This window comes from Amblyomma maculatum, chromosome 10 (genome assembly GCF_055883805.1).
Source record: "Amblyomma maculatum isolate TAMU_Amacu chromosome 10, ASM5588380v1, whole genome shotgun sequence".
Taxonomy (NCBI): domain Eukaryota; kingdom Metazoa; phylum Arthropoda; class Arachnida; order Ixodida; family Ixodidae; genus Amblyomma; species Amblyomma maculatum.
The window spans coordinates 43667819-43692413 of NC_139353.1; the positions used below are offsets into that span (position 1 = coordinate 43667819).

The window sequence follows — 24595 nt, forward strand, 5'->3', positions numbered from 1 at the left end:
GAACGCCGTCCAACTTACCTGCTCCAGCAGCGCTCCTGTCAAAGCTTCGCCATCTTGTCACTACGTATCGACATCCGGGCACCTCAACAGGTAACCGAACTTCCGGACTGGCACAGGTGCGTTTTTCGAATGCCAACAATAAAAACTCGTGTGAAAGCCGAGTTTACCTATTCTGAAATTTTTGTAGCTGAAATAAAAGTGAAGAACCTAGTCACAATTGCATTTAAATAGCGAAAGTAGACATTAACAATAAGAAGTACATCTCCTATTGGGCAGTAAATATAGAACCTATTAATAACTAAACAAATATATCTAGTTATCAAAGGCAGCAAAAATGAAATTGCACAACATAATTTATTTTTATAACAAATCACTAAAAGCAAGGTATAAGCGAAACCGAAACCAACATTTTTTTTGTTAGGGTTCTCAAACCAAACTGGCGTGTGCTGGCGTGCTCATGGTGGCAAGTGTGCGCGTGAATCAGTGAGGTCCGTAACGTTGTTTACTTGGAAAACAAGGCACCGCTGTAATGACAGGGCCAGAAATACACGAATATATTCAACATCGAATCGATTACACAGCATTCGACGTCAAATGGATGCCGCAGAGCGCCAAGTTCCTCGCTTTTGGAGCCTGTCCGGACGGCCAAGGAACGGTTGAAGTGTACGAGCTTGACGGCAGTTCCGTGAACAAAACGCAACAGGTGATCATTCTTCTACTTTTTTTTTTTTTGTTTTCTTGGGACGAAGGTGCAGTATATCATGTGTGCGGCCCTCTGCATCATGCGTTCGAAAAATTTTGCTGCAGCTCCCACATCCGCGAGGTGTGAAGTGTGGTACGTTCGCGCCTTCCAGTCTGGAAGAACGCAATGTTACGACTGGTGGTTTCGATGGAAAGTGGCGAATTTGGTAAGTTTATTCGTGAAGTACAGGCTTGGAAACATTGTGCAATGTCTCTTTATTTGCATTTAGGGATATTGACTACCCGAACGAACCAGTTGTATGCATTCGAGGCCACAGCACCATCATCAACTCTATCGATGGCATTGGGGGTAGTGATGGTTCACCTGCAGTAGTTACAGGATGCAAAGACGGTATGGAGTTTATGGTGATTGCTTTATTGCACCGTCACTTTTAAAGCTACTGAACGTGTGTTGATGTGAACCTGCAGGCTCCTTGAAAGTATGGGATCCGAGAAAGCCGCAGCAACCGTCGGTGGTCATGGAGCCCGCGCCAGAGCAACTGAAGCAAGACTGCTGGGCAGTATGCTTCGGTAAGCGATCAATGTAGAGTTGTTAGTTTCAATTATTATGTTGAAGAAACTGTGGAGCTAATTGTTTTTTCTTTTATCTGAAACGGGCGTCAGGGAACGCCTACAGTGCAGTGGAGCGGTGCGTCTGTGCTGGATACGAGAACGGAGATATCAAGATGTTCGACCTCAGAAATCTCGCAGTCACGTGGGAGACTTGTATCAAGTCAGGCGTACGGTTTCTTTTTCTAAATGATCGATTCATTCATGCTCGTAAGGAAGTCTTTTTTTTTTTTCTTTTTAGCAATTTTGCACAGCTAAAGCAATGCTCAAAATGGCTTTGATTACTGGTAGAGTAAAGAGGAAGTGAAATTGTATCACTTACAATTGATTGCCATTGCACATCTCCTACAGGTTTGTTGTCTCGAGTTCGACCAGAAGTCTATCTACATGAATAAGTTGGTTGCAAGTGGAACTGGGTCTGACATTCATATCTTTGATCTCAGAACAAAACACCCAAAGAAGGGCTTTGCCCAGCTAACACATTCTGTAAGTTCCCCTCTCTTGATATACATATCATATTGCATTTGCATCTGGCATGCTTAACACTGGAGCACAGAAATATTCTTGCTGGCTTTTCAGATTTTTTTCTTCTTTTTGATCCCTCGCCATTCTTTGTAGATAATGAATGTTCGAATAGCTTTTGTGTAGCAAAAACTATGCAGCTATTGTGGGCAGCTTACCTATGTAAGAGGAGGCGATATTACTTTAGCAAAAGAAAACTGCTGGTTTTTCTCGGAGGGTTCCGACGGTGCCTTTAACAAGTGCCCTTCTATGAAAGCTCATCATCACGTCGGAACATGCCTTTTAAACAAAGGCTAGTCTCGGATTTTAACCAGTAACCTTCTGCATGAGAGGCGGATAATGATCTGTATACTCGCAAGTTTTTACTGAGTGAAGCAACTTTCTTAAACTGAAATAATATGCAGTGTTACTGTACATTATTGGCTTAACTTTACAAGCATTTCTTGTGATCCTTGAGGCAAATGCTTTCACTTGACTTAGCAAGGTGCCAGCTATGCTGGTGGAAGGTAAAAAAAATAAAAAAAGAAATTCCAGTAGCAAGGAAGTAGCAGCTGAAGTGGAACATTTTTCAGAGCCCCTTTAGTAACCTTGCAAACATGAACAGCAGGAATCATATGAATGTGATAAATGAGCTTGGCTTATCCAACAGGAAGAAACCAAGTCGACAGTCTGGGCTGCAAGACATTTGCCACAGGACAGAGACGTATTTGCCACGTGTGCAGGCTCTGGAACTATCAACCTCTGGAGATAGTAAGTTGCCTTTCTACATCGCTTTTAGCTGGATTGAAATCCAGTTCTTGATGCCTTGCCAGCGACATCATTCAGCATGGCGGTAGCAATTCATGCTGCTGCTCTGTGCATGCGCTTTTCTTGTGCTAGAGCTTCACTGGTTATGAACAAGCGTCAAACTTCTACTGTACATGAACGGTTTATGTTCGTGACATGTGCAAAGAATGAATGGCAGCGGCTGGCACATACATCGCCCAGGTGCATTTGTGTACAGCCAGATTTCCGGGTAATTGAATTTTCGTGCACTCCCTGATAGGTACTGCATTTTTTGAAGATGGATTTGAAAAGAAGCACATTATTGCTATTCACCCATTTATTTGTGCAGGGCAAAATTCACTACTAGCCATTTGTGCAAAAAACTAAACCTACAGAAATGTCGTTTAATTAATAGGGTAGAGAATTTGCTCGTTAATGGTGCATAGCTCTGTACTCTCTCTTGCTCAATACTTCAGCAACTAAAAGAAAAATTTTGAATACAGCTGTAGTCACTGAAGCACATGCCATACAATGGGCAATGAACTTCACTTCAAGCATAACCTGATTGAAGTGAACAATTCACCAGCCATCATTGAGTACTTTAATTATTCTGCGTGGACAAAAATTGATCACTTGAATTTTACTGAAAACACTCGATTTTTGTGTTCCAGCCAATATCCCGACAAAAGAGTATGCAAGGCATCAGATGGATGTGACGAGGGCGTTCCTGGCACATTAACTCATCTGTGCAAGACTTCATTGGGCAGGCAGCCAGTTTCAGCACTGGACTGGAATGTAGACATGCTGGGACTCTTTGTGACATGTACTTTTGACCAGACCCTTCGTGTTGGTTTTGTCACAAGTTTGTCGAGTTGATAAAATGTATATATAGAAGAATTTTTCTGTGTGCTGTTTGAAATAAGTAAGACTAACTACAAGTTTCTGGTGTGAATAGTGGCTTTGTTATGATTTCTGTTCTTGCTATTATAATATAATTCCTGCATATCCTGAGAACCAACATGGACATGAGAGACAAGACAGCAAATGCACATGGTCATTTCTTTTTATCAAACAGAACATGAAAAAAAAAAAAGTAATTTTCAATGTAACAGCTGCACAGCAGATGTTACTGCTTTCAAGGTACTTCATAGCTTTCTTGGTGCAGAGAGAATGCAATAGTACACTGTCACTAGATGCACTGAGGTGTCATGCTGTACAAAAGTTAGTCTTCACATACAACTCATGACATGGATGTGCTCAAACTAACACTTATCCATGCATCTTAGGCACATAAATAGTAAAAAAAGTGCTTTGTTTTTAGGCCCATTGTAAGTGATCAACTTACAGTTTAAATAGCACACATATGCATTGAGTATATGTTCTAATTGGGACTTCTATATTTGCTCAAACATTTGTGGCAGTTTTCCCGAAGTGTCATACTTCCATAAATACAAACCTCCTTCTGGAGTACTACATAGCGTTCTTTTGCTCACTGTAGCAACAAATATTGCATGTTGTATACATACTGCTAATGTGCATAATATAAACCTGTAAACAATCCATTACAGTAATCGTAGCAAAAGCCACCTTCTGCAACAGTAACAAATCTGGCATGAACATACAACATGAAACAATGCAGACACTGCACACCATCCCAAGAAGAAAGTAACAAGATCACACTAAACTGCTTTTCTTAACAGGGCAATTGCCGATGGTGCAAATTTCCTTCATTACATGTCAACAGTTTTCACCATTCATATGGGTCTGCTTCTTTCTGTCACTGACCACAAATAAGTGCATACCGACGCCAACTTTTGCATTGTGGCATTCCAACCTCACAAAATATCATTACCAAAAAATTTTTGCTAGTGTGTGTTAATGGTACACTCCAGTGAAGTCCTGATAGGATGTACAAGTTGGCTCAACCGAACCTCTCTTAAGGCCACAACTACACATCAAAGGACAAGGACCTAGCATAGCCTTTAACCAGAGTTTTCAGACTGTCTTAACACCTTCAAATGTAACCCACTGCTCAATACGTTCTTGCAATTATGGCAGCATATTTAAGCACACTTCACTATGGACAAGCTCTCTGAGCTGACTTAAGGCACTTGTAAAACATTGCGGCTTTTAGTATAGTATGTACAATACCAATAAATGGCTTGAGCGTGCAAGAGATATATAATACAGTCAACATACACTATAGTTGGCACAACTGTGTAACGGGCCATGCTAAGAGTAACTAATTGGTCGAATTTTAACACTAATTAAGGCACGTTAACCTTCTTGATGTTTATTTTATGCCCTACTTATTGTACAAAATTTCAAAATGTACCAGGCATGCCATTTTTGTCCCAAGAAACTATTTAATAAAAAGGTAGACGTTTGGGTACATTGGTTTGTCACGATGAAAAAAAGCAGCACTTCAAAGACAAGGACAGACAGGCGCTTAAACGGGAGACTTTAAAGAGCATAATAAAAATGCTGAGAACGAAAAGGACAACTTTGCTTAGAGTTCTGGAGTGAAAGACATACTGGTGCCACCCAATTTTCGGAGACTTCGAAATTGTCAGCAAAAATAAAGAGCAGCTAGCATGCGAGATCGTTGAAGCCAGAACAAAGTTTTTTTTAAATTGGTAAATGAGCGCGTAAGCGTGCCATCGATAGCACCCTTAGAGAAAGAGGGTCCTTACCTAGAAAACTGAAATAATCGTTAAGCAGTGTGATGTGTAGTGTTTCGCAGTGCAATAAAATACTGAAATCGCTTTTGTTTATGCACCTGCTGAGTACAAAAACGTGCACTCGCAATGAATAAAATGTGTCGAAAGCTAGGTCTGTGGGTTTATCCCTGCCTTTGAAACGCTGCATTTTCCATCAGAACTACTTAATGTAAAAACCCGCACGACACAACCGGATATGTCACACACAGATAAATATGGGAGCACCTATGTTAAACTTCAGCTCCTTGGAAGAGACCCCTGCGTACCTTGTGGCTCTACAACCTGAGCTGAGCTTTGGTTTATGTACAACTGCACTGTCAAGCACCAACTGCAAACTGCGCTAACACATATCTGATTTAACAACAGCTACCCCAAGTTTACATTAATCCATGACACCATTCGCAGTTTATGTATTTGGAGTGAAACATTTTAAATATTTTGCTCTTTGCCACTTCCCTGTTGGTGCTTGAACCTCAAGAAGAAACTATTTACAGTGCACATGGCCTCAAGACTTAACGTCTTTAGGCAAGCGAGTACAGTGTGGATGTCAGGTGAACCGCCGTCACCATCTGCCATAAAACAGCAGAGTACAGGGTTGGCACAGCTGTTCGTTCAGTCCATTCTGACGAATTGTAGTGTGCAAACACGATCGGCAATACTGCATTTCTAAACTGCTGGGATGGCAGAAGGCAGTGGTCTTAAAAGCGTTCAAAATGCACGCAAAGATGAGCAGCAGGAATGGAAGATTTCTTAAGTTGTTGCGCTAAAACATGTCAATCCCGGTAAAACGTACTGCTCAACGGAACGAGCTGCAGTCGAAATTCACTGCGGAGACGGAGACGAGGCCACCCCTTGCAACCGTTTCTCACAGATGGCTCGGACACTCTCCTGGCCTGCAGCCTCGGCCAATGCCATGATGCGCCGGACGTGGTCGGTGCGGTTCTGTCTCACTGCCAGAAGGTAGGCCGTTTTAAGACGCCCGGCCAGCATGTACGCTTCAACCTGAGACCATGCAGGGGGCAAGGAAAGATGTGAACGCCAACATTAGTGGAAGGGGAATGAAACGCATCGTACCAATGAAACGTATGTGGCATGCTGCCATGGCATGTGTTTCTGAGTGCCAGGCATAAAATCCTGTGTGGACATGTAACGACTTTTGGGGCAAACATAACAAATTTTAGCCAGGTCATGCATGAATCCGAAGTGCACTGTCTAGTTCTGTCCACGCCTGTGCTATCACAGAGAAATCAGATGCAAATGCAACAATTTCAACCTGAACGGGGAGCTGAAAGGCTATGGATGAAGGGAGATGAATTACAGCACAAAGCATTTCAAGTTCTAAGATGCAGCAATGTACTAAACACCCAAGCAGCTAACTCCTAACTAACGTTATTAGAAGCCGAAAGATTAATGACGCAATGCACATGCTGTGTCGTTTCTTTAACTGTCTCATAAAAGTTCCATGCTCTTTAATGCTTAAAGCACTTCAAGGCTGTTGCTATTACCATGTAAAGGGGTCCAGGAAATGAAGAGGGCAACATTACCTTGTTGACATCCTTCTTCAGACACTTGACCAGCGAGTCCAAATCTTTTTTCTGAAAACATTTGAAAAACGCAGGTATGGTGAAATTGTTTACTTAATTGCGTCTGCTCTTGTAAGAATGAACTAGAAACATGGCAAAAGGTCATCTCTTATGTTTAACACTGTTTCATCACAAATTTAACTCTTACTACATTTACAGTGCCCAAGAGTGTGCTTGACCATTGTGCTACTGAGAAGGTGAATTCACGTTTGGTCTATATGCCAACAAAGGTTTGGTGAATGAATCAGGACTTTTGTCTTGGCTAGTTTGTGGCTAATTGACAAAAAAAAGAAAGCGCGAAAGAGTGTGGACAAATGAACGCACAACAATGTAGGAGGAGCGTTGCATACCGAGTTGTGTATTTCTATGTCCACATTCTTTCATGCTGTTTTTTCATCAATTAGCTTAGTGAATGATCGTTTTTGCATTTGCGCTGAGGTCAATGTTCAACATCCCAATAGGAAAGTGGCAGGGCTGTATTAGCGTGAGTGATGAATCGGGAAAAGCCCTCTGAGTAGTACATTTAAGGCAATTAGGTACTGGGAAAAGACTACAGTCCCCTCAAGTTTCATGCTAGAGACAGAACTGCCCAATAGCATCAGCACTGTTCCAGTGGCCAGCGCAGCAGGCCGCACACACTGCTAATATGATGCACATTATTGATCGCCATTCATGCCTGCCGGAAAAAAAGCACCAACCACCACGAGAACTGGCAGATATGCTGCGAACATTAGCATTGTATAAAAAACAGGTGTCACAGACATGCATGCAGTGATGACACCATATCTCGAATGCAGTTAAAACGCATGATGCTAGTGCAAAGCCTGGCCGTTCTATATGTTAGTGAATAGTATTACGGTGATGGTCCTTGGTTTTCTTAGATTCCACAAAAGTTGCGTTACTATTAATTGTGCATTAGCAAGTGCAGTCCTTTTTTGATTATATTGAGTTCACTGACATTTCTACGGTAAGGCACAGTACAGCATGGTATGGTATGGTAAAATATACTACGGTATATGGGGTTTAAATGTTCCAAAGTGGCATGGGCTATGAAGGATGCCATAATGGAGGGCTCCAGTTCGTTAATGTGCTCTGACATTGTACTCTACGTGGAAAACTTGCAAAGCATGGTTGCTGTGGTCAGGGTTAAACCCGAGTCTTTGGGAACTCTAGTCGAGCACCTTAACCGCTGAGCCACTGCGGCAGGGCTGTTGACATTACTAGGACTAATAGAATTATGGCAATGATATCAATGTGATAATTTTATTTTTTTCTAAAGATAAAAGCTGGTAACAAACAAAGTTTTTCTGATTCCCTGACATGTTGTATCTCGATCCGTTTCAGCAAGCTAGCGTGTGAACCACTGTGGCTAGCACAACAAGCTTGCTCACATACTCGCATTGGAAGGCTCACAATATTGGCACCTGTCAAAATCTGTACTACTATCGCATTTGCGTGTTTTATCTTTCACCAGCCTTCTTCAGAAAGCACCTCACATTACATTTAATTAAAACCAAGCAACAAATATAGTGCAATTTTTTCTCACTATTCTCTGAACCTACAATGAGCTCACCACTAGGATTGTGAACAGTGAGAAAAAGATTGACCTTGGGAGATCAAGGCAAAGTGTGTGGCACGCACTAGCAAGAAGGGGGAGCTACAAATGTAAGGCGGCGCGTGGAAGCACCAATGCAAAAAGAAGCACGAAGGCCACTGTTGCACAAACGGCTTCCCACACATTACTGCAGACTCTTTGTTCTCAATTTGCAAAATTTTAAATATCCTGCCGCACAAAAAGTACGGGACTTTTTGTGAGCCATGCTATATGACAAGGAAATCGCATTGCAGGCAAATACTTACGTCGTCTTCGGAGCGCATTAGCTGCTCCAAGGCGGCGAGCACGACAGCGTCGGTGTCATAGCGGTCGGGGTAGCCACAGCTCCGGATGCAGGAGACCAGGCGCTCCACTTGGGCCACCGCTTTGGCCGAGACGAGTAACCGAGCTGAGCGTTCAAAAACAGCGGCCCCATCCAAGTGGTTTTCCTGCAGAGGAAAAGACAGAGAAAGAAACGGAAAAGGAAACTAGGGTGTGTGTGGTTTTTCAAACATTACAAACATAGAAAATATAGAGTCACCTTGTACACCTTGAATTGAACTTTTTTTTTCAACTGTTCAAATTTATGTATTGAATAACGCCTTCTGCTAAAATGATAAAAAAAGAAAAGAAAAAAAGTGACCTTTAAAGACCCCAAGTACCACTATATGTGCATTTTGTTATACCCCCCTCCTTATTTTCTGCCTGAAAAGAAAAGCTCAGACATTCGATATTTTTTTCCAGCAGGTGTGCAATGTCTACGCATGGTGCAAGTGAATGACAACGCTATTCTTCAAAAATAAACTGATGCTTTCACACAGTTACTGTGTTTTGCTTACACTCCGATTTGCTGCTAATAAAAAACACATTCCTAGTTTTAGCTGTCAAGAAAAATGGAGAACAGCATTCGTGTGGCTGCAGCTTTAGGTAATCAGTAGTTTTAAAGTATACGCTGCACAAACTCTATTTGAAGAACAATGCTAGTCAAGCCATTTTCAGTACGCCTCACCCAAGCTCAAGCTATCATTTTCTCCAGCCCTCATGCTGGGGCAGCAGCGAAATGCTTGATCTAGTTTGGAAGTATCTGGACAGGAACCCACAGTAGTACGACAGTTATCCCTTTCACATTTAGCTCAATATAGCAATGCATGTCTCTGGAAACAAAAACAAAACAAAAGAAAACTCCACTGCATTGGAAGGAAGCAGTGCTACATCTATATAGCTTTGAAATTTCCTGCACATTTCACGTGATTATAATTGTGCTGCACTGCAAAATTCACCTCAAACACCAATTTAAGAGGGCCAGGAAGCATATCTAATGCTGTCGTTCCTTCTTCATTCTGTGAGGAAGTATTGGCTGATATTTCTTAACATATGGCAACAACATTTTAAGGCAATGAATGATCACTGACGCCAAAGAAATGAAAAACTGAAGCAGTAATTACCTGGATGATTCGGAATGCGAGTCCAAATCCTTCCTCCACGTTCCTTCCATTGACAAGCACCTGAGGCGAAAATAGGCAACATACAGTAAAGATCTTTACAACAAGTTATTTCAAACTCTACTGAAAATAATAGAAATAAAAATTGCACATTGCTTTTAGTTTACAATGTCTAATGTGCAAACACTCCAAATTTATGAGTGAATGATTTATTCCTTGATTGTAGAACGGTATCTTACAGTGTGGTTTTGGTCCCAGAAAGTGCTAAACCCAGGGCAGTTGACAGCAAAGCATACAAATAAGGTGCCAGGTGAAGAGGATAGAAAAAAAAAAGAACTAATGGTGTGAGCGCAAGATAGGAAAATAGTGTTTGGAGCCAACTTTGAAACAGTTGCACGCCCCTGCTCTCTCAGACTGCACATAGACAGTTTACATGCTTGCAAAGTTATGGTGGATGCCCGCCGCTCCACTGCTGGAAACACGATTCAAGAAAAAAAAAGAAGTTATGGTGGGTGCTCACCCCTCCACTGCTGGAAACACGATTCAAGAAAAAAAGAATTCCAGAGCTAAAAAAGGAGATAATATGCTCAGAAACATTGTTTTATTAATCTCTCAGAGCCATGTACTTCTGCATGCCAGGTGTCTCAGCTTCACAATGTCACGTGGTGGTAACAATGCTGTATGTGACAGACAGATCGGTGCAGCACTCAACTCTTTATTGTAATCAACTATTTATTGGGCTGACTTGTGCCCGCAAAAGAACTAAGTAACTCGGCAGCGCGATGGCAGTAAGAGGGCTTGCTGGTCATTGAGCTACGAATGCCCACTGCGCTCGCCAGCACTCAATTTAAAGTCGGCGAAGAGGCATCTAGACAAAGCAGTCAAAGGTGACCAGAACAAACTAGAACAATATGAAAGTAGACGCGAGTGGCTGCAATCATCCAAGATATATCTCAATGCGTCTTGCGAGACAAAAAAATGATAAAGCTGTGCCCAGCGGCTTGAACATGCACAAACAAACAGAATAGAATACCCACAACATTGCCTAGATCATTCTGCGTGTTACAAACCCAGTGGTAAGGCCTCATGCTGGCAGTGCAGCAACAAATTTTGGCTTTTGTTTGTTTTTGTTGACTTTCAGTGACCATTATTGATTGTTATAACCGATAATATAATTAACAACATTGTAATAAGAGGCTTATTTTTACCAGAGAACACATGGCGAACCTGATGGTGCAGCGGCTGCCCATTGTTATATCCGATATATTGTTAAAACCGGTATTGTTATAAGTGGGCTTGACTGTATTGAGGATATATATACGCTGGGTATTGCCATGGCTTTTGTCACTACCAAAACTGCTGCAGTCAGTGAAATTCTTCAGTTTGATAACCATCAGAGTCCAAGCTTAACAATAATTTATGAATTCTGGCAACATTAAGGTAATGCTTCAGTCTCCCGGATGCATTCGCCATGTCAGAACAAACGAGATTCAAAAACGACTGCTGCGAAACACACATGCTGATGCAACCATTCTCCCTCCCCTGCAAATACAACGGCGACACCTGCTATTAATCTATAAAAGTATGTGTAAACCTGAGTTTTAAATAATGCCAAACAGATGGCGGGACCAGTCCAGAATTTTTTTTTTAAACCCAAGTACAGACGAGAGTTGTAGAGACTGAGCAATATACACAACCAACACACGTGCATACTTGGGCATGGCAAGGGTTGTGCACAGGGGCTTATCCGAGTACCTAACTCAGACGTGGCACCCTAAGTGTTAACAGCAATGATGCTGCTATATCAAAGGTAAACTTCCACAAGTAGAAAACTCTAGTGGAAGAAACAAAGCATTACAATATCCAAGAAATGTGTTGATTTGGCACTGAAAATTTTACAAAAACAATTAAGTGACCTCTGGCTGCAAAACAGCAATTACCATTGTAGTACCCCATGCGACCATATCTCGGGAAAATGTCACTGATTATTTCGAGTGCACGGTGTTCTCTGCTCACTTGATGATGTGCTTTTAGCATTTGCCGCTAGATGGCACCACAAAGCTTTGAATTCCTTGGATGAAGCAGTGACGACAACCCACTAAAGCTTTCGTCGATGAGGCATGCATTCTTGCGCCTTAACAGCCTTGGGTGTGGAAACTAAAATGAATGCTACACTGCACTAAAGAAATGTCTAGCTACTGTCTGGCAAGTGAGATTATATCAGTTTTCAGTACATCACTTTTGTTGTCGCGCAATTGTCATCGCGGTCGTTGTTCTTGGTTTCCAGTATCAGTCTACATAAAAACTGGCGCATGCACTGATCGAAAAACCCTCAGTAAAATTTTTCTATGCTGCTTCTAACAAAAATGCTATGAAATCAACCACTCGAGAAAGGAAGCTTTTCATTGTGCTGAAAAAATTGGACGAATTAAGTGCAGTGTTCTGTCCCTTTAAGCTCCTTCAAGCTCTGCCTTAAACGGACCAAAATATGTCGTGAGATTATGGTGGAAATGAAAAGACCTTGCATTATATATGTAGTACAGGTTGAGGACTACAATATCAAAGAAGCTTTACAATTTTAATTTGCCACTGAAAATCGCACAAAAACAACTGAGACGCTACCTTGCGGAAGAAATAGCAGGTAAGGTAATAAGAACAATGGGACAGATTCAATACTAAGTTCATGAAAGAGTTAAGTTCTATGACGTGGCTAAAACAAAAAGCTGCATGTTTACACCTGACCTCTACAAGTTAACTTCCAATCCACTGTTCAGCAAGAGGCTAACGCAGCATCTGCATTAAGAGCACTTAATACTAATTAAACAGATTTTGCCAATTCATTTAAGCTGTTAATGCCACTTACCAGGCAGGCTAGATCAGTCTTCATCGCTGCGTCACCAAACAAAGTCGGCACCATGCACTCTCCACCGCTTTCTTGCTGAGGCTGCAGAAGCCTCTCTTGCTCTGCCTCCCTGGCGCTCAGGAATCGTGTGATGTCGATCTGCATGTTCACCATGCTGACGTTCCTGCACAAAATGCACATTTAACTGTAAGCGCCCTCAAGTTCAAGGTTAATCATTACAAAGCTACGACTTCACTTTCCCCATACATTTCATGTTGTTTGCTGTTACAGCAAAACTTCACTTGAACAAACTTCAAAGGGCCTTAAAAAAATTTAAAAAAGAAAGAGAAAAAGTTTGCTGAACTGACTTAAGCGCGTGGATGCTTGTTTCTATTAGTTCCAAGGACCATTGTGTGTTCAAATAACTTAACCCCTTTATTTGTCACTGTGCTCATTTTCAAGCGAAGAATGGAGTAACCTTTTGCAGCACATTTGAACTTAGGACTGCAGTTGTCTTGAGCTCAGTCACTGTGTCCAAGTTCTTGTGAACCTTTCCCAGCACAACAGTCTGCTGGGCAGCAAGGGCCTAGTAGGGCTGAAGATCTGACTGCTAAGGAGCCCATTAAGCGTGCAAAGCCAGCTATGGATTCGGCTGGCTACAAGCTTGTTTAGATAGCCAATTCAGTTTAAAGCTAAATGAAGGCCACTTTTCGCCATGCAGTAATGAAACTGTGGTTCTCATCGTAAAAATATGCAACAATAAGTGCGGCTGTGCTTGTTGAAGTGCTCAGTATAACGTGGGAGACACAAGCTAAAGCCGCGGGAAACGCTCGTAGAATTGAAATTAGCATTAAGTGAATTTTGTTAAAACGAAAGGTGTTTGCATAGTGTTCAATGGAGCTTTGATGGGGTAATTAAGGAAGTTCGTACAGCTGAATACTTTGTTTAAATGACGTTAGTTCAAGTGGTATTCTACTGTATAAGCTCCAACATCAGAAATTCCAAGATGCACTTTCGCAGCTTCAGGTGAAGTCAACAGATCACAGCTTCATGCAGATTTTTCACTTGCCAAGCGCATTTAAAAATTAATTCAAACTAATATCTTCACAACCAACTCCATAGAACTGTTCTGACACATGCAGTTGCTTCATCTATTAAGACTACTAACCATTAAAACTGAGTTAATAGTTGTTTATTTGGTTTATGGAGTTCAGTCTAACAAAGCAACTCAAGGGAGTAATTACTCATTGGCATCCACACAAACGCAGCATGTAGCCGTACGGCTCCGTTTGGGTGGATGTCAATGAGTAATTACTCCCTTATTAGAAATCTAATGCACCTTGGGGGTTCTCCCTAAATATTTGACCAAAGCAACTCAAGCTACAAAGAACACCATAGTCTAGGGCTCTTGATTTTGACCACCTGCCGCATATTGATGGAGACAAGATGCTAGGTGCCCTTGTAAATGTAGTGTCCATGTATGTTAAAGGTGCCCAAGTGGTCAAATGTGGCGTCAAATGGTTACGGCGGGCTTCACAGCCAATGTATTTAAGTTGTTCAACTAGACGTACGATAAGCAACCGAGTGCGCACTTATAACACGGCAACCCATGCTAAATGAAAAGGTTCATCTCAAACAAGGTCAAATTTCAAAAGTAAACAACACTTAAAAGCTTGGTTAGGTTACAAGTTGATTGGAGAATGGGTTTCTACATTTCAAAGCAACAGTGCAGTCTACAACGTGCTCTGCAGTTGAGTAATTTTGATGCTCAGACTTTTTTTATTTCTTTTACACGCACTGGCAGCACAGTACAAAATATTTCTTCATTTGCCTCTGAAGTGTGGCAACCATAACTGGGACTAAACCAATGGACTCGAGCTCAAAAGCTTAATATTAAAACCACCAAGTCACCATGATGGATTGAGTTCGAAATGCTGTTTGTGGGCTTAAAAAACCAAAAGTGGACATGGGCTATGAGAAATGCCACAGTGGAGGGCTCCGGTTTACTTCATATCACCCGAGATTCTTTAATGTGCATAACATGGATATTTTTATTTTGGCTTCCACTAATATGTATCCAACTGAGTAGGCCGAAATTTAACCCTGCGATCTTAGGCCACAACTACTGAATGCCACGGCCACCATATGCCAGGTAGCCTGCAATTCACTCAGTGCATTTACTTTGAGGTGAAGTCTGCCATGGCCAACGTGGGTAGATTACAATGTGGCTCTTTTTTACACACACACAAGGAATGACAACAGCCACCCCAAAAGGAAAGCTTAGGAGGGCTCCACAATACCTGTTGACCTCCTTGGGTGCCATGGCAAGCACCTGGGCACCTGAGCGGTTTGCACGGTGCCCCTCCCAGGTCGTGTATTTGGACAGGTATGTTTCCAGGTGCTTCCGAGCCTCAGCCAGGTGTTCGAGGCGCCGGTTCAGCTCCGAGTACCTACTCACAGGAGGGCTCTCGAAGAACTGGATGCTCGTCACAGCAGCACGAAGGTAGTCCTGCAGACACAGGCGTTGCCACGCCAAAATGAACATGAATTCCAGACAGATGTAATGGCACAAAATGCAACAAAATGGAGAGAATAAGCTATAATTTTTAAATTGTAAAAATTTTTCATCACTTCTTCTGTGGCTTTGAGACTAAAGTGCTACCACTGGCAGTTTCTCTTTATATACTAATATATATTTGCACAATGGGAGCAGAAATTGAAAAAAGAAAAAGAGAAAAGCTTCAAATCTTTTTCTCTCTCTGGAGCAAAAAAGAGACAGTGGTAGGCACAGAAGCAAGGAGGCAAGAGCCAAGAAGCTGTGAGGGGCCAACATCTTAATGCCTCCTCAACAGATGTGGTCATGTCCATAATGCCAGCTTTGGCAATTCCTCATTGCCCTCACTCACCCGACGCAAAGAACCCGTTCTCGTGCTTACTGTGTCCAGCAGTTACCTGTCTCCTCTTGGCCTCTTTCCCTCGGAATGACTGCAGAGAGAGCAGAGGAGAGAGGTCGCCCGCATAGGGGAGGGGCCACTCCCGTCACCTGGCGGGTGGCTCTAATTCTCTCCTTAAGTAATTCTCTTCTTTTAACTTTTTGCACCACCTACTGAGGCTTCTAGCAACTGGAAATGCCAATAAAGAATTTGCTATAATAGAGAAAGCTCTATTCTTGACTTTTAGCATTGAAGGTTGGCAGCTGTATTAGAAATATGCCCTGAAATAATTCTGATGGAGATACTCTAAATGGAAGAAATCTGGTTTGGTTTATGTTTATAGTAGGTGCACGAATATTCTGAAATTTCGAATAGGAATTGAACATCGCAGATTCACTGCACTGTATGATTCATCACAATGCTTTATCTTTTTGACAGTGCACTGAAGCATCCTCAAAATGCAACGGGGCTTTTTTGTGAAGAGGGCTTCCTGACCAGAAAAAAAAAAAAAAAAACGTCGTTCTTGGTTCGGTTTCATCAATCATCGTGCAGGTGTTGATCAGATGCAATTACTGTAATGCAAACAGTTTTGAGCAGTTTTGTCAGGCCTATTCGGTAATCCAAGCTTTCGGTTAATTCCGACATTTTTTCTGGTCCGAAGGCCGAATTACCGAGAGCTTGCCGTATTCAGCAGTAATACAACAGCTCCACCAGTTCATGCAGTTCCTTCTGTGTACAAAACACCAGTATGCAGAACCCTGTATAAAATCGACATACTGAATTTTCCAGCAGGCTATACACTTCTGTGCAATGCTAGTTTTATCTTATTCTCAACTACCATGTGAATTCTGAAACAAACAAGATGAACAATGCTTGCTATTATTTAATTTTCCATTTTTTTTTCTTTCACTGATCAGATATCGGACATTCGTCTTAGAAAATTTCAATATTTGCACACCCCTAGTTTATAGGGTTTAATGTCCCAAAGCGACATTGGGTTTAATGTCCCAAAGAGACATTGGCCATTAAGAATGCCATAATGAAGGGTTCTGGAAGTTTTCACAACTTCTTTAACGTGCACTGACATCAGGAAGTGGGTATTTTGTATTTCACTTTCGCCAAAATACGGCTACTGCAGCTAGGAATAAAGTGGCCAGGATTACACCCATGTGCAGATCAGTACCACAGTGGGGGCAACCAATCTGTACAGGTTGTTTTTGTGAGTGTGTAAAATTTTGCAGTGGTCACAGTTCCTTCCTTTCTTGTCCGTTTCAGTCTCGCTCATGAAACTGCCTCAGTATCCTCGGAGGAACCGGTGGACCTTGTTCAAGTGAATGGTGTGGTAAAGTAAAGGCTCTGCAAGAACCCTATAGTTTACAAACAAATAATTTTAAAAACTGCTCCACAGAACCATTCCAGTGCAACTCCTAACTACACGTTTCTTCCACACCTGCCTCGCTGACATACAGCTTCTCTGAGTAAGCCTTCCCACTGAGTGATGTGGGCGGGACACGGTGCAGCGAGGCACAGTTGCACCCCGTTTCCTGTAAATTTTCTTCTGCATCTGCCTGTGTTGAGCTGAGAAGGGAGCAGAGGAGCATTGTTTTGATTACTAATGTCTTCAGTGTGCGTAAAGCTAGCTTTACAGATTTTTTATGCAATGATGATGATGGAATACCGATGGCATGAGTGCTTTTTCTAGCCTTTGTAAATAGTGTTTCATGGTCCCTTTAAATAACAAACAGTGACACCACACTATATATTAGGAAAAATTAATAACTGCAAAAGAGAGTATAGCACTTAGCTGCACAGGAAGAAAGATACAGCTCTGTGGCTCTCATTTCACTGACACAAAAATTTGTTGAGCAGTATATAGATTTCTTAGCACAGGCTTTCCCGTCACATCTGAGAGGCAGAATGTTATCTAGGTGGCTTATTCTGAAGTACTGGTGTCGCATTCTTTGCATCATATGATGTGGGTAGCAACTAATCTTCCCTCTCGGTCACCAACCTTCCCAGCATGCATGGTGTGGCTCCACTCCCAGCTTCCAATTATGCGGCCCTCTCTCTCAATGCCTTAGAACACAGAAAAGGCCTGAGCAGATCCTCCTTTCCCAGGCGCTTACATCACTACTTTGAGATATAGCAATGTTGAATGGAAAAGATCAAGCCAGCACACCATCATCATCATCAGCTGGACTAAAACCAATGCAGGGCAAATGAGTCTCCCATATTCCTCTAGTTCTCACAGTACTGTGCTAGCTGCATCCACTTCGTCCCTACAAACGTCTTAACCTCATCCGCCCACCTGATCTTCTACCGTCCCCTGCTATACTTTCCTTCCCCTGGTATCCAATGTTACCCTTAGCGACTATTGGTTATCTTCTCTTCGCACCACATGCCCTGCCCACGACCATTTCTTCTTCTTGATTTCCACTAGAATGTCATTAACTCGAGTTACTTCTCTGACCCACTCTGCAAGCTTCCTTGTTCCATAGTTCCCTGCAATGTCCTATTTATGTCTGCCTACAAGCGCTGGCACAAGCCTGAGTGTGCCGTGCCATGATAAACGGATGTGTTCAGGCCATCTAAGCGCGTCTTTGTTCGCAGCCGCACTTGGTGCGGACAGTGCTGCTACCAAGCTCTCTTTTCTTGAGATACAAGTGCCACTGTAAGAAGCGTGCCAACGTGCACGCTCACTGCAGCCTTCTGCCATTCTTTTTCAAGAGCAGCACTGCCATCATACTAGAGCGCACCTCCATGAAGAGCTGCAGGGTGTAGAGGGTGTGTGTGCGGCCCCGCTTCTGAAGGCTGCGACAGGTGGCAAGCAGGGTGGGCCACCAGCCATTCAGGCTGGGATCCATCTGGCGCAACGATGAAAGCAGCACGTCCAGTGTGCCTTGCTTCAGGGACGGCTGCAGCAGTTGCTCCAGGAACAGCTCCACCTCACAGCCCTTCGTTTGAAGAAGCACATAGAAGAAAAAAAGAGACATCGACAAGTCATTGCCTCAAGGCTCACAGAAGCCCGTCCATGGCAACCAACAATCTTCTTTTCTGTGGCAAAACCCGTGCACACAATACAAGGTGGACCACAGTGAAGAGCTCTGGATCAATTGTGACCGCGTGACGTTTGTTGGGCCCACACACAGCCATAAAAAAACCAAGTGGAACTTTTAAACATGCAATGAAAACCATACGAATTTCTATACTCCAGCCGGTTTCCAGGTTTAAACTTGGCACCAGCTTAGAAGACAAGGGCACAGAAGAGGTACACAGGACACAGGTCTTACTCATTGGTGCCAAGTTTCGGATGAATCACTAACTTGCTCAAATTCCTGCATTACTAATCTCCAGTTAGTTCCAGCTGTGTTTTGAGGAGTTTCAACTGTTCCTGACCGTAGTGCCTGACCGGGCCCGAAAACAACCATTTGTGCATGGTGCCCTCAAAAACACCTTGGGCTTCTGTGGCCCACATAGAAAATCACGACCTTGTACTTTGCAGCACAGAATTTCATTGCACTGCAACAGGAAAGTTAGTCCTTTGTCAATCTGTACATGAGGGAGATGTGGCAGAAGCAAGCTTGAGCAGGGCATGCACAATTTCAAATGAACTAAAGTGCCAATCACCTCAGCAGCTTACGTACACAAGATGCTTTGCAGAAAGATTAAACATACGCTAGTCAACTAGAGCGAAAGAAACAATGTTTTAAGAATTTTACAAACAAGTCTTTAGTGTTCCATTATATGCTCCGAGTAATCAAGGAACAATTGGCTTTAAATGTGCATTTTTTTTTTGCTCTATGTTGACGAGTGTATATTTACCCTGTCTGCAATGTTCTATCCTCACCAAATGCTATACCATCAAACCCTTGGTTATACACATAGTCTTTCTTGAAGTGAACCAATGCATTAAAGAGAATGGAGCACTGTTTGAATAATAAAGGTACGCAATTTAATGGGGGAAAAAAAAAAAAAATGTGCCGCTGCTTGCCTAAACTTCTAACCCTCAATTAAGAAATTAACTATCTGCAAGTACCACAATCAACAAAGAATTTTTTGTGTGGTAGAGTTATGAGTGAAGTTCAAAGAATAGATCATCAGCAGATGGCTATAAGATAATCTTATTAAATCATCATTAACAGGTTCTAAATGCATTTTTGTGCCATGAATAAAGCACATGACAGCCAAATGTTGGCTGCACTCATGTTCCTTGTCATGCCACTGCCACTCAATTCCATGCCGCTCAATTCAATGTGCGATAAAAAGCTCATAATGAAGTATATTACTTAGGGAACTGCACTAGCCAACGTCTCTTCTCAAGCGGTGAAACTCTCAGATAACATAATCTGGGACAGCTATACCATCATGTTAATTCTACAATAGTGACAGCTGTAGTGAAACTACACAGTGATGGGTAAATACCCTCACCAAACCAATAATAGTAAGGCTAATGCCTGTCTAGACTACCATATGACCTCAGCTGCTGCTGCTGCTATGCATAACCGTGCAGGCATCTTAAACTGGAGATAAGCAAGTGCATGCCTTTGCAAGGTAGTACTCGAGGGCCTGCGTGGTGCGGCCGTGGCGGAACAGAAAGCCCAGCATGGACCGGTGGCTGCCGTACATTTCCAAATAGTGCTTGCACTCAGAGTACACCACCCCTTTCAGCTCAGCCACTGGAATCTTCACCTGTGGAGAAGAGATGCAATGCAATAATTGCAAAGTCTAGTTGGACAGAAGCGCTCATTCATAAACGAAGCTGCAGATTCAGCCATGACTACACTCCTGGATAAGGTACCACAAAGTAATTAGCTGCTATAATTTCATTTCATTTATTTCATGTACTCAATCATGAGGACTGGCTTTTAAGCAGCCTGGCAAAGCTGTCACCCACTTGCACCAGTGGCAAAAGCAAAACTGTTCTGCGTTTCGTTAGTGGGCCAACCCTCCTGGGAACGGGTTGCTTTCTTTTTCAGCCCTACAGGTACGCTATCGAAGGCGACGACATCGCCAATCTCCCTGTAAACTTAGTCGGAACTTTGGAATTTTAACAGCACGTGCCTGGAAGTGCATCCAATGGAACATGGAAGCTTTATAGAGACCAGACAGAAGAAACGGGGTTTGCTGAAAGAGGACTACACTTCCAATGCAGCAGACAATACATACCAGCATACACTCACCTCAAAATCAGGGTCTCGGATATTCTTCAAGCTTCCTATAGCACAGAAGATGGCTGCAGCCTGAAGAAGAAATACGAGTGACTCAATCACTTTTCTCACTTGAAAGTCCCGTGTACACACCTTGCTTATACCAGGATATTGAGACTTCTCCAGGTTATCAATGATCTCCTTCAATAAGGGGCTCTCACTAGAAGAGTTGCTGCGGTCTTTCAGTTTCTGCAATGAGGAGGGCAAACACCATGAGGAAACAACATACTATATATATAACAGGGAGTTCCGTACTTATCTGTCTAGGTAGCAAAAAATTCTCCTGTGCTCCAAACGCCAACCACAGGGTAGTTTGCCGTGGTCTGTTTTTGATAAGCAACTTAACATGACAACCTGCCTAAATTTTCCGAGATTTATTAAAATCTGCAGTCTGCTGCAACAGTGCGCTTCGTCAAAACAAGCAAAGCAGCCGACTTGACAGGCTGTGCCATCTGGAAAACTATGAGGCCCGCCCTCGCTCTGTTCAGGACACTGGTTGCCTTTTAGTTGCCAGATGGCGTAGCCTGTCAAGTCTACCACTTTGCTTGTTTTAACTAAAAGTTCTTCCACAACTGACAGCAGTTTTTCGACGATCCTGGAAAATTCACGAAAGTTCTAATGCTAAATTATTTATCAAAAAACACAGTGCATAAAAAGCTACTTTGTGGTCGGACTTTGGGCTCAAGTAGTACAGTAGTTCGCACGAGGATAATTTTTTACAACCAGTGCAGACAAATATGGAACGCCCTGCATTAAAAAACAAGCAGCCTCGCTGTATCACATCTTTATCACATCTGCTTAAATAGTCCATCACTAAACAGGCACAAAATATGACGCAAAATGTGTGTAAAGACAGACGTGTGAGCCAAAAGTATCTGCGTACTCTTGACCTTCGGACCAACGTACCACCATCAAGTAACATCTTGCTCAGCTGAGCATTTCCTCCATTCTTTCAATGTCAGCTGCATTGCCCGCTTCGCAAAGGGAGATGCCGGTACGCCTCGCTTCAGTTAAATGCCACAGCGTGGCGCGGCCCAGATGGTAGGACTGCTTGTATCATGCTTGCGTATGGGTGTGTGGTGCTGGCTTTCTGGTGATCACTCTGTCCCACTCCTACACCACGTGCCTGTCAGATTCTTGCTTCCCACCCCTCCTTGTGTAGCTTTCGCTTCATCCATGGTACAGCTCTTTTCAAAAGCCAATCGGCTAGAGCAGCAGCTCTGCTCGCCATTTGCACATGTTGGATGAGGCATTCGATGACTGCGTCTGAACACATGCTGAAGCAGACTTGATTTCAGATTTATCTGCCTGCTTTTCTTCAAGCGCATTTTTTAGTTTTGCATCATTTCATCAGCACATACTTGCAGTTAGCAAAGAAAGGACTGCACTAGTGACACGTGGATGAAGAAAAGGCAAAGTTACACAAAAATGCAGACACCCGAAAGTGTCCCGTTCACGCAGTTCTTTCTTTGCCTTTTGTAACTGTGTGTGTCTTTGCCTTTACATCGTTCATGTCTCACTCGCGCAATTCTTCCTTTGCATCTATTACGAACCAAATTGCCTGACCAGACCATGACAACTGAATGCTCTCGGCACAGCAGCTACAAGACTGAAGCAAAGCCGATAACTCTGCAGCCAGGAAATGCTTTGGCATCAGCTGTTGTGCCGTGCAGTTGCGAAAGGAGTTCATTTTTCACTTCTTAAAACAATTGTAGGCACAAGGACAGAGAAATATCTCAATTATGTCATCATAATGACGACTGCTTACCCTGGTGAAATACGAGCGATGAGTTGAATACTATTGCTACGTTGTACAGTTGAATCCCGCTATAACGAAATTCACGGTGCACGAAAAAAAATTCGTTCTCGCGGAACTTCGTTATCGCAAAAATTTGACGTGAAACGCAGAAAGAATTGCCCAAGCAGCAGCAAAGGCGTTTAATGCCAAAAATCTGTAAGCTTGGTTTGCTTACGCTTCACGGCGAGCAACGCCGTCACGCGATTTTCGCACTCGGTCAGCAAACCCATTGCAACATCGTCGTCTCGGACAGCAACGAAATTCCTGGTGACATCAAAAGCGTCCATCACCTGTACGGCGGTTGCCGCAGCCGGCGCTTCCTGTACGTCGTCGTCTTCTTCATCAGAAGAGTCCTTATCATTCCGGGCAGCTTTTATGATCTGCTCATCACTCACATCTTCGTGAACAACAACACAAGCGTCAGCGCCGATGTATTCGTCGAGCTCGAGATTAGGCGGCACGGTTCCTATTTCTCCCAGCGTTTTCCAGGCGGCCGCGATCCCCGGAGCCGGTGACGCCTCTTCGTCGTCGTCTGTAACGCCTGGTGTTAGGCCAGCAGAGTGTACGGGTCGACCTTCGGCAAATCCGGCGTGCCTGAAACAGTTCACAATTACTGAGCGCCCCAGTGTGCTCCAGGCAGCAGACATAATCTGCAGTGCCACGTACAAGTCCACCTTCGTGTCTCGGCCGGTTTCAGTGTTAAAAAGCAGCCGCTGAATTAACCTCCCGCGGTAAGCGCGCTTCAGGCTAAGAATCACGCCCTGATCGAGAGGCTGTAAGACAGACGTGCAATTGGGAGGGAAAAACCTCAGCTCCGTGTTAGTGAGCTTGACTTCGTCGGAGTGATGCGCTGAACAATTGTCCAAAAGCAAGCAAACTTTACGGCCCTGCCGCTTCATGTCGCGGTCGAATGCCATCATCCACTCGGTGAAAATAGCGTGGGTCATCCATGACTTGTTGTTCGCCTTGTACTGCACAGGTAGGCTACGAGTTCCCTTAAAACAGCGCGGCTTGGCACTTTTGCCTATGACTAACGGCGGACGCTTGTCCGAGCCATCCATGTTTGTGCAAAGCAGCACTGTGATGCGTTTTTTGCTGTGTTTGCCGCCGTGACAGCGCTGCCCCTTGAAGTCGAGCGTCCTAGCCGGCAACATCTCGTAGAATAGCCCGGTCTCGTCGGCGTTGTAAATGTCTGCAGGCGCGAAGTTGCTTAAAATTCCGGCCATGTTACTCGCCTTCCAAGCAGCTGCTCCGTCCACGTCTGCTGACATTGACTCGCCGCACAACACTTTTCCAACGATGTTATGGCGGGCCTTGAAACGGTTTAGCCAGCCAATGCTGGCTTTAAAATCATCAATGCCAAGTAGGCATGCATAGTTCAAGGCTTTCTGCTGGACGATGCTTCCGGACAGGGGGACATTGCTGGCTCGTGCTTCCACAAACTACGCATGCACTGCTTTGTCCAACTCTTCATGGAGGGGCCGCGTCACCTTTTTGTGCTTCGAGGATGTGCCTGAAGCAAGTGCCATTCTCACGCTGTCCTTATTGCCTAGAATCGTTGACAACGAACTTGCAGGAATTCCGAAGTCTTCAGCAATTGCCGCTTTCTTCCTTCCGCTTTCTGCTTGGGCGATTATTTGAGCTTTTTGCTCAAGGGAAAGAGTTTTGCGCTTTTTCACTTGCGTTGCCATCGTGTCCTGCGGATGAAAACTCGTCGTTGTCGAAGAGAAAGGCAGCGAGTGAACAACGCGACCACGACACAAAGCCAAAATAGCGGAACTGCAATCACGTGATTTCATGCTTAATGTGGCTTTGGATTTGACTTGGACTTCTCGCCAATAAAACTAGTTTCGGTTTCGATTTTGAACGCGAAAATTT

At 43.4% G+C, this 24595-nt stretch overlaps 2 protein-coding genes and 1 pseudogene across 4 annotated transcripts in view; 1 reads left to right on the forward strand and 2 right to left on the reverse strand.

Moving 5' to 3' along the window:
• The window catches only part of LOC146176293 (uncharacterized), a 57883-nt pseudogene extending 57759 nt beyond the window's left edge, over positions 1 to 124 (reverse strand). Inside the window, exon 1 of the transcript XR_014701516.1 lies at positions 19 to 124. The product of XR_014701516.1 is annotated as an uncharacterized LOC146176293 (transcript). The remainder of the gene's footprint in view (positions 1 to 18) is intronic.
• Positions 125 to 426: 302 nt separating this feature from the next.
• On the forward strand, positions 427 to 3615 carry Wdr92 (dynein axonemal assembly factor 10). The gene is made up of 8 exons (XM_084582625.1): positions 427 to 703; positions 808 to 908; positions 972 to 1093; positions 1171 to 1272; positions 1366 to 1481; positions 1663 to 1797; positions 2483 to 2583; positions 3270 to 3615. Exons 1-8 carry the CDS (start codon positions 530 to 532, stop codon positions 3472 to 3474), a joined length of 1056 nt encoding a protein of 351 aa, XP_084438751.1. The 5' UTR covers positions 427 to 529; the 3' UTR covers positions 3475 to 3615.
• Positions 3616 to 3627: 12 nt separating this feature from the next.
• The window catches only part of Sptz (zinc finger FYVE-type containing 26 spastizin), a 79474-nt gene continuing 58506 nt past the window's right edge, over positions 3628 to 24595 (reverse strand). For both annotated transcript variants that reach the window (XM_084582623.1, XM_084582624.1), the window contains exons 38-47: positions 21013 to 21108; positions 20893 to 20952; positions 20255 to 20401; positions 18469 to 18666; positions 15080 to 15288; positions 12801 to 12963; positions 9941 to 10000; positions 8762 to 8944; positions 6863 to 6913; positions 3628 to 6320 (exon numbers count right to left, since the gene is read on the reverse strand). In XM_084582623.1, coding sequence (XP_084438749.1) covers positions 6141 to 6320; positions 6863 to 6913; positions 8762 to 8944; positions 9941 to 10000; positions 12801 to 12963; positions 15080 to 15288; positions 18469 to 18666; positions 20255 to 20401; positions 20893 to 20952; positions 21013 to 21108 — 1347 coding nt within the window. In that variant the 3' untranslated portion in view covers positions 3628 to 6140. The remainder of the gene's footprint in view (positions 6321 to 6862; positions 6914 to 8761; positions 8945 to 9940; positions 10001 to 12800; positions 12964 to 15079; positions 15289 to 18468; positions 18667 to 20254; positions 20402 to 20892; positions 20953 to 21012; positions 21109 to 24595) is intronic.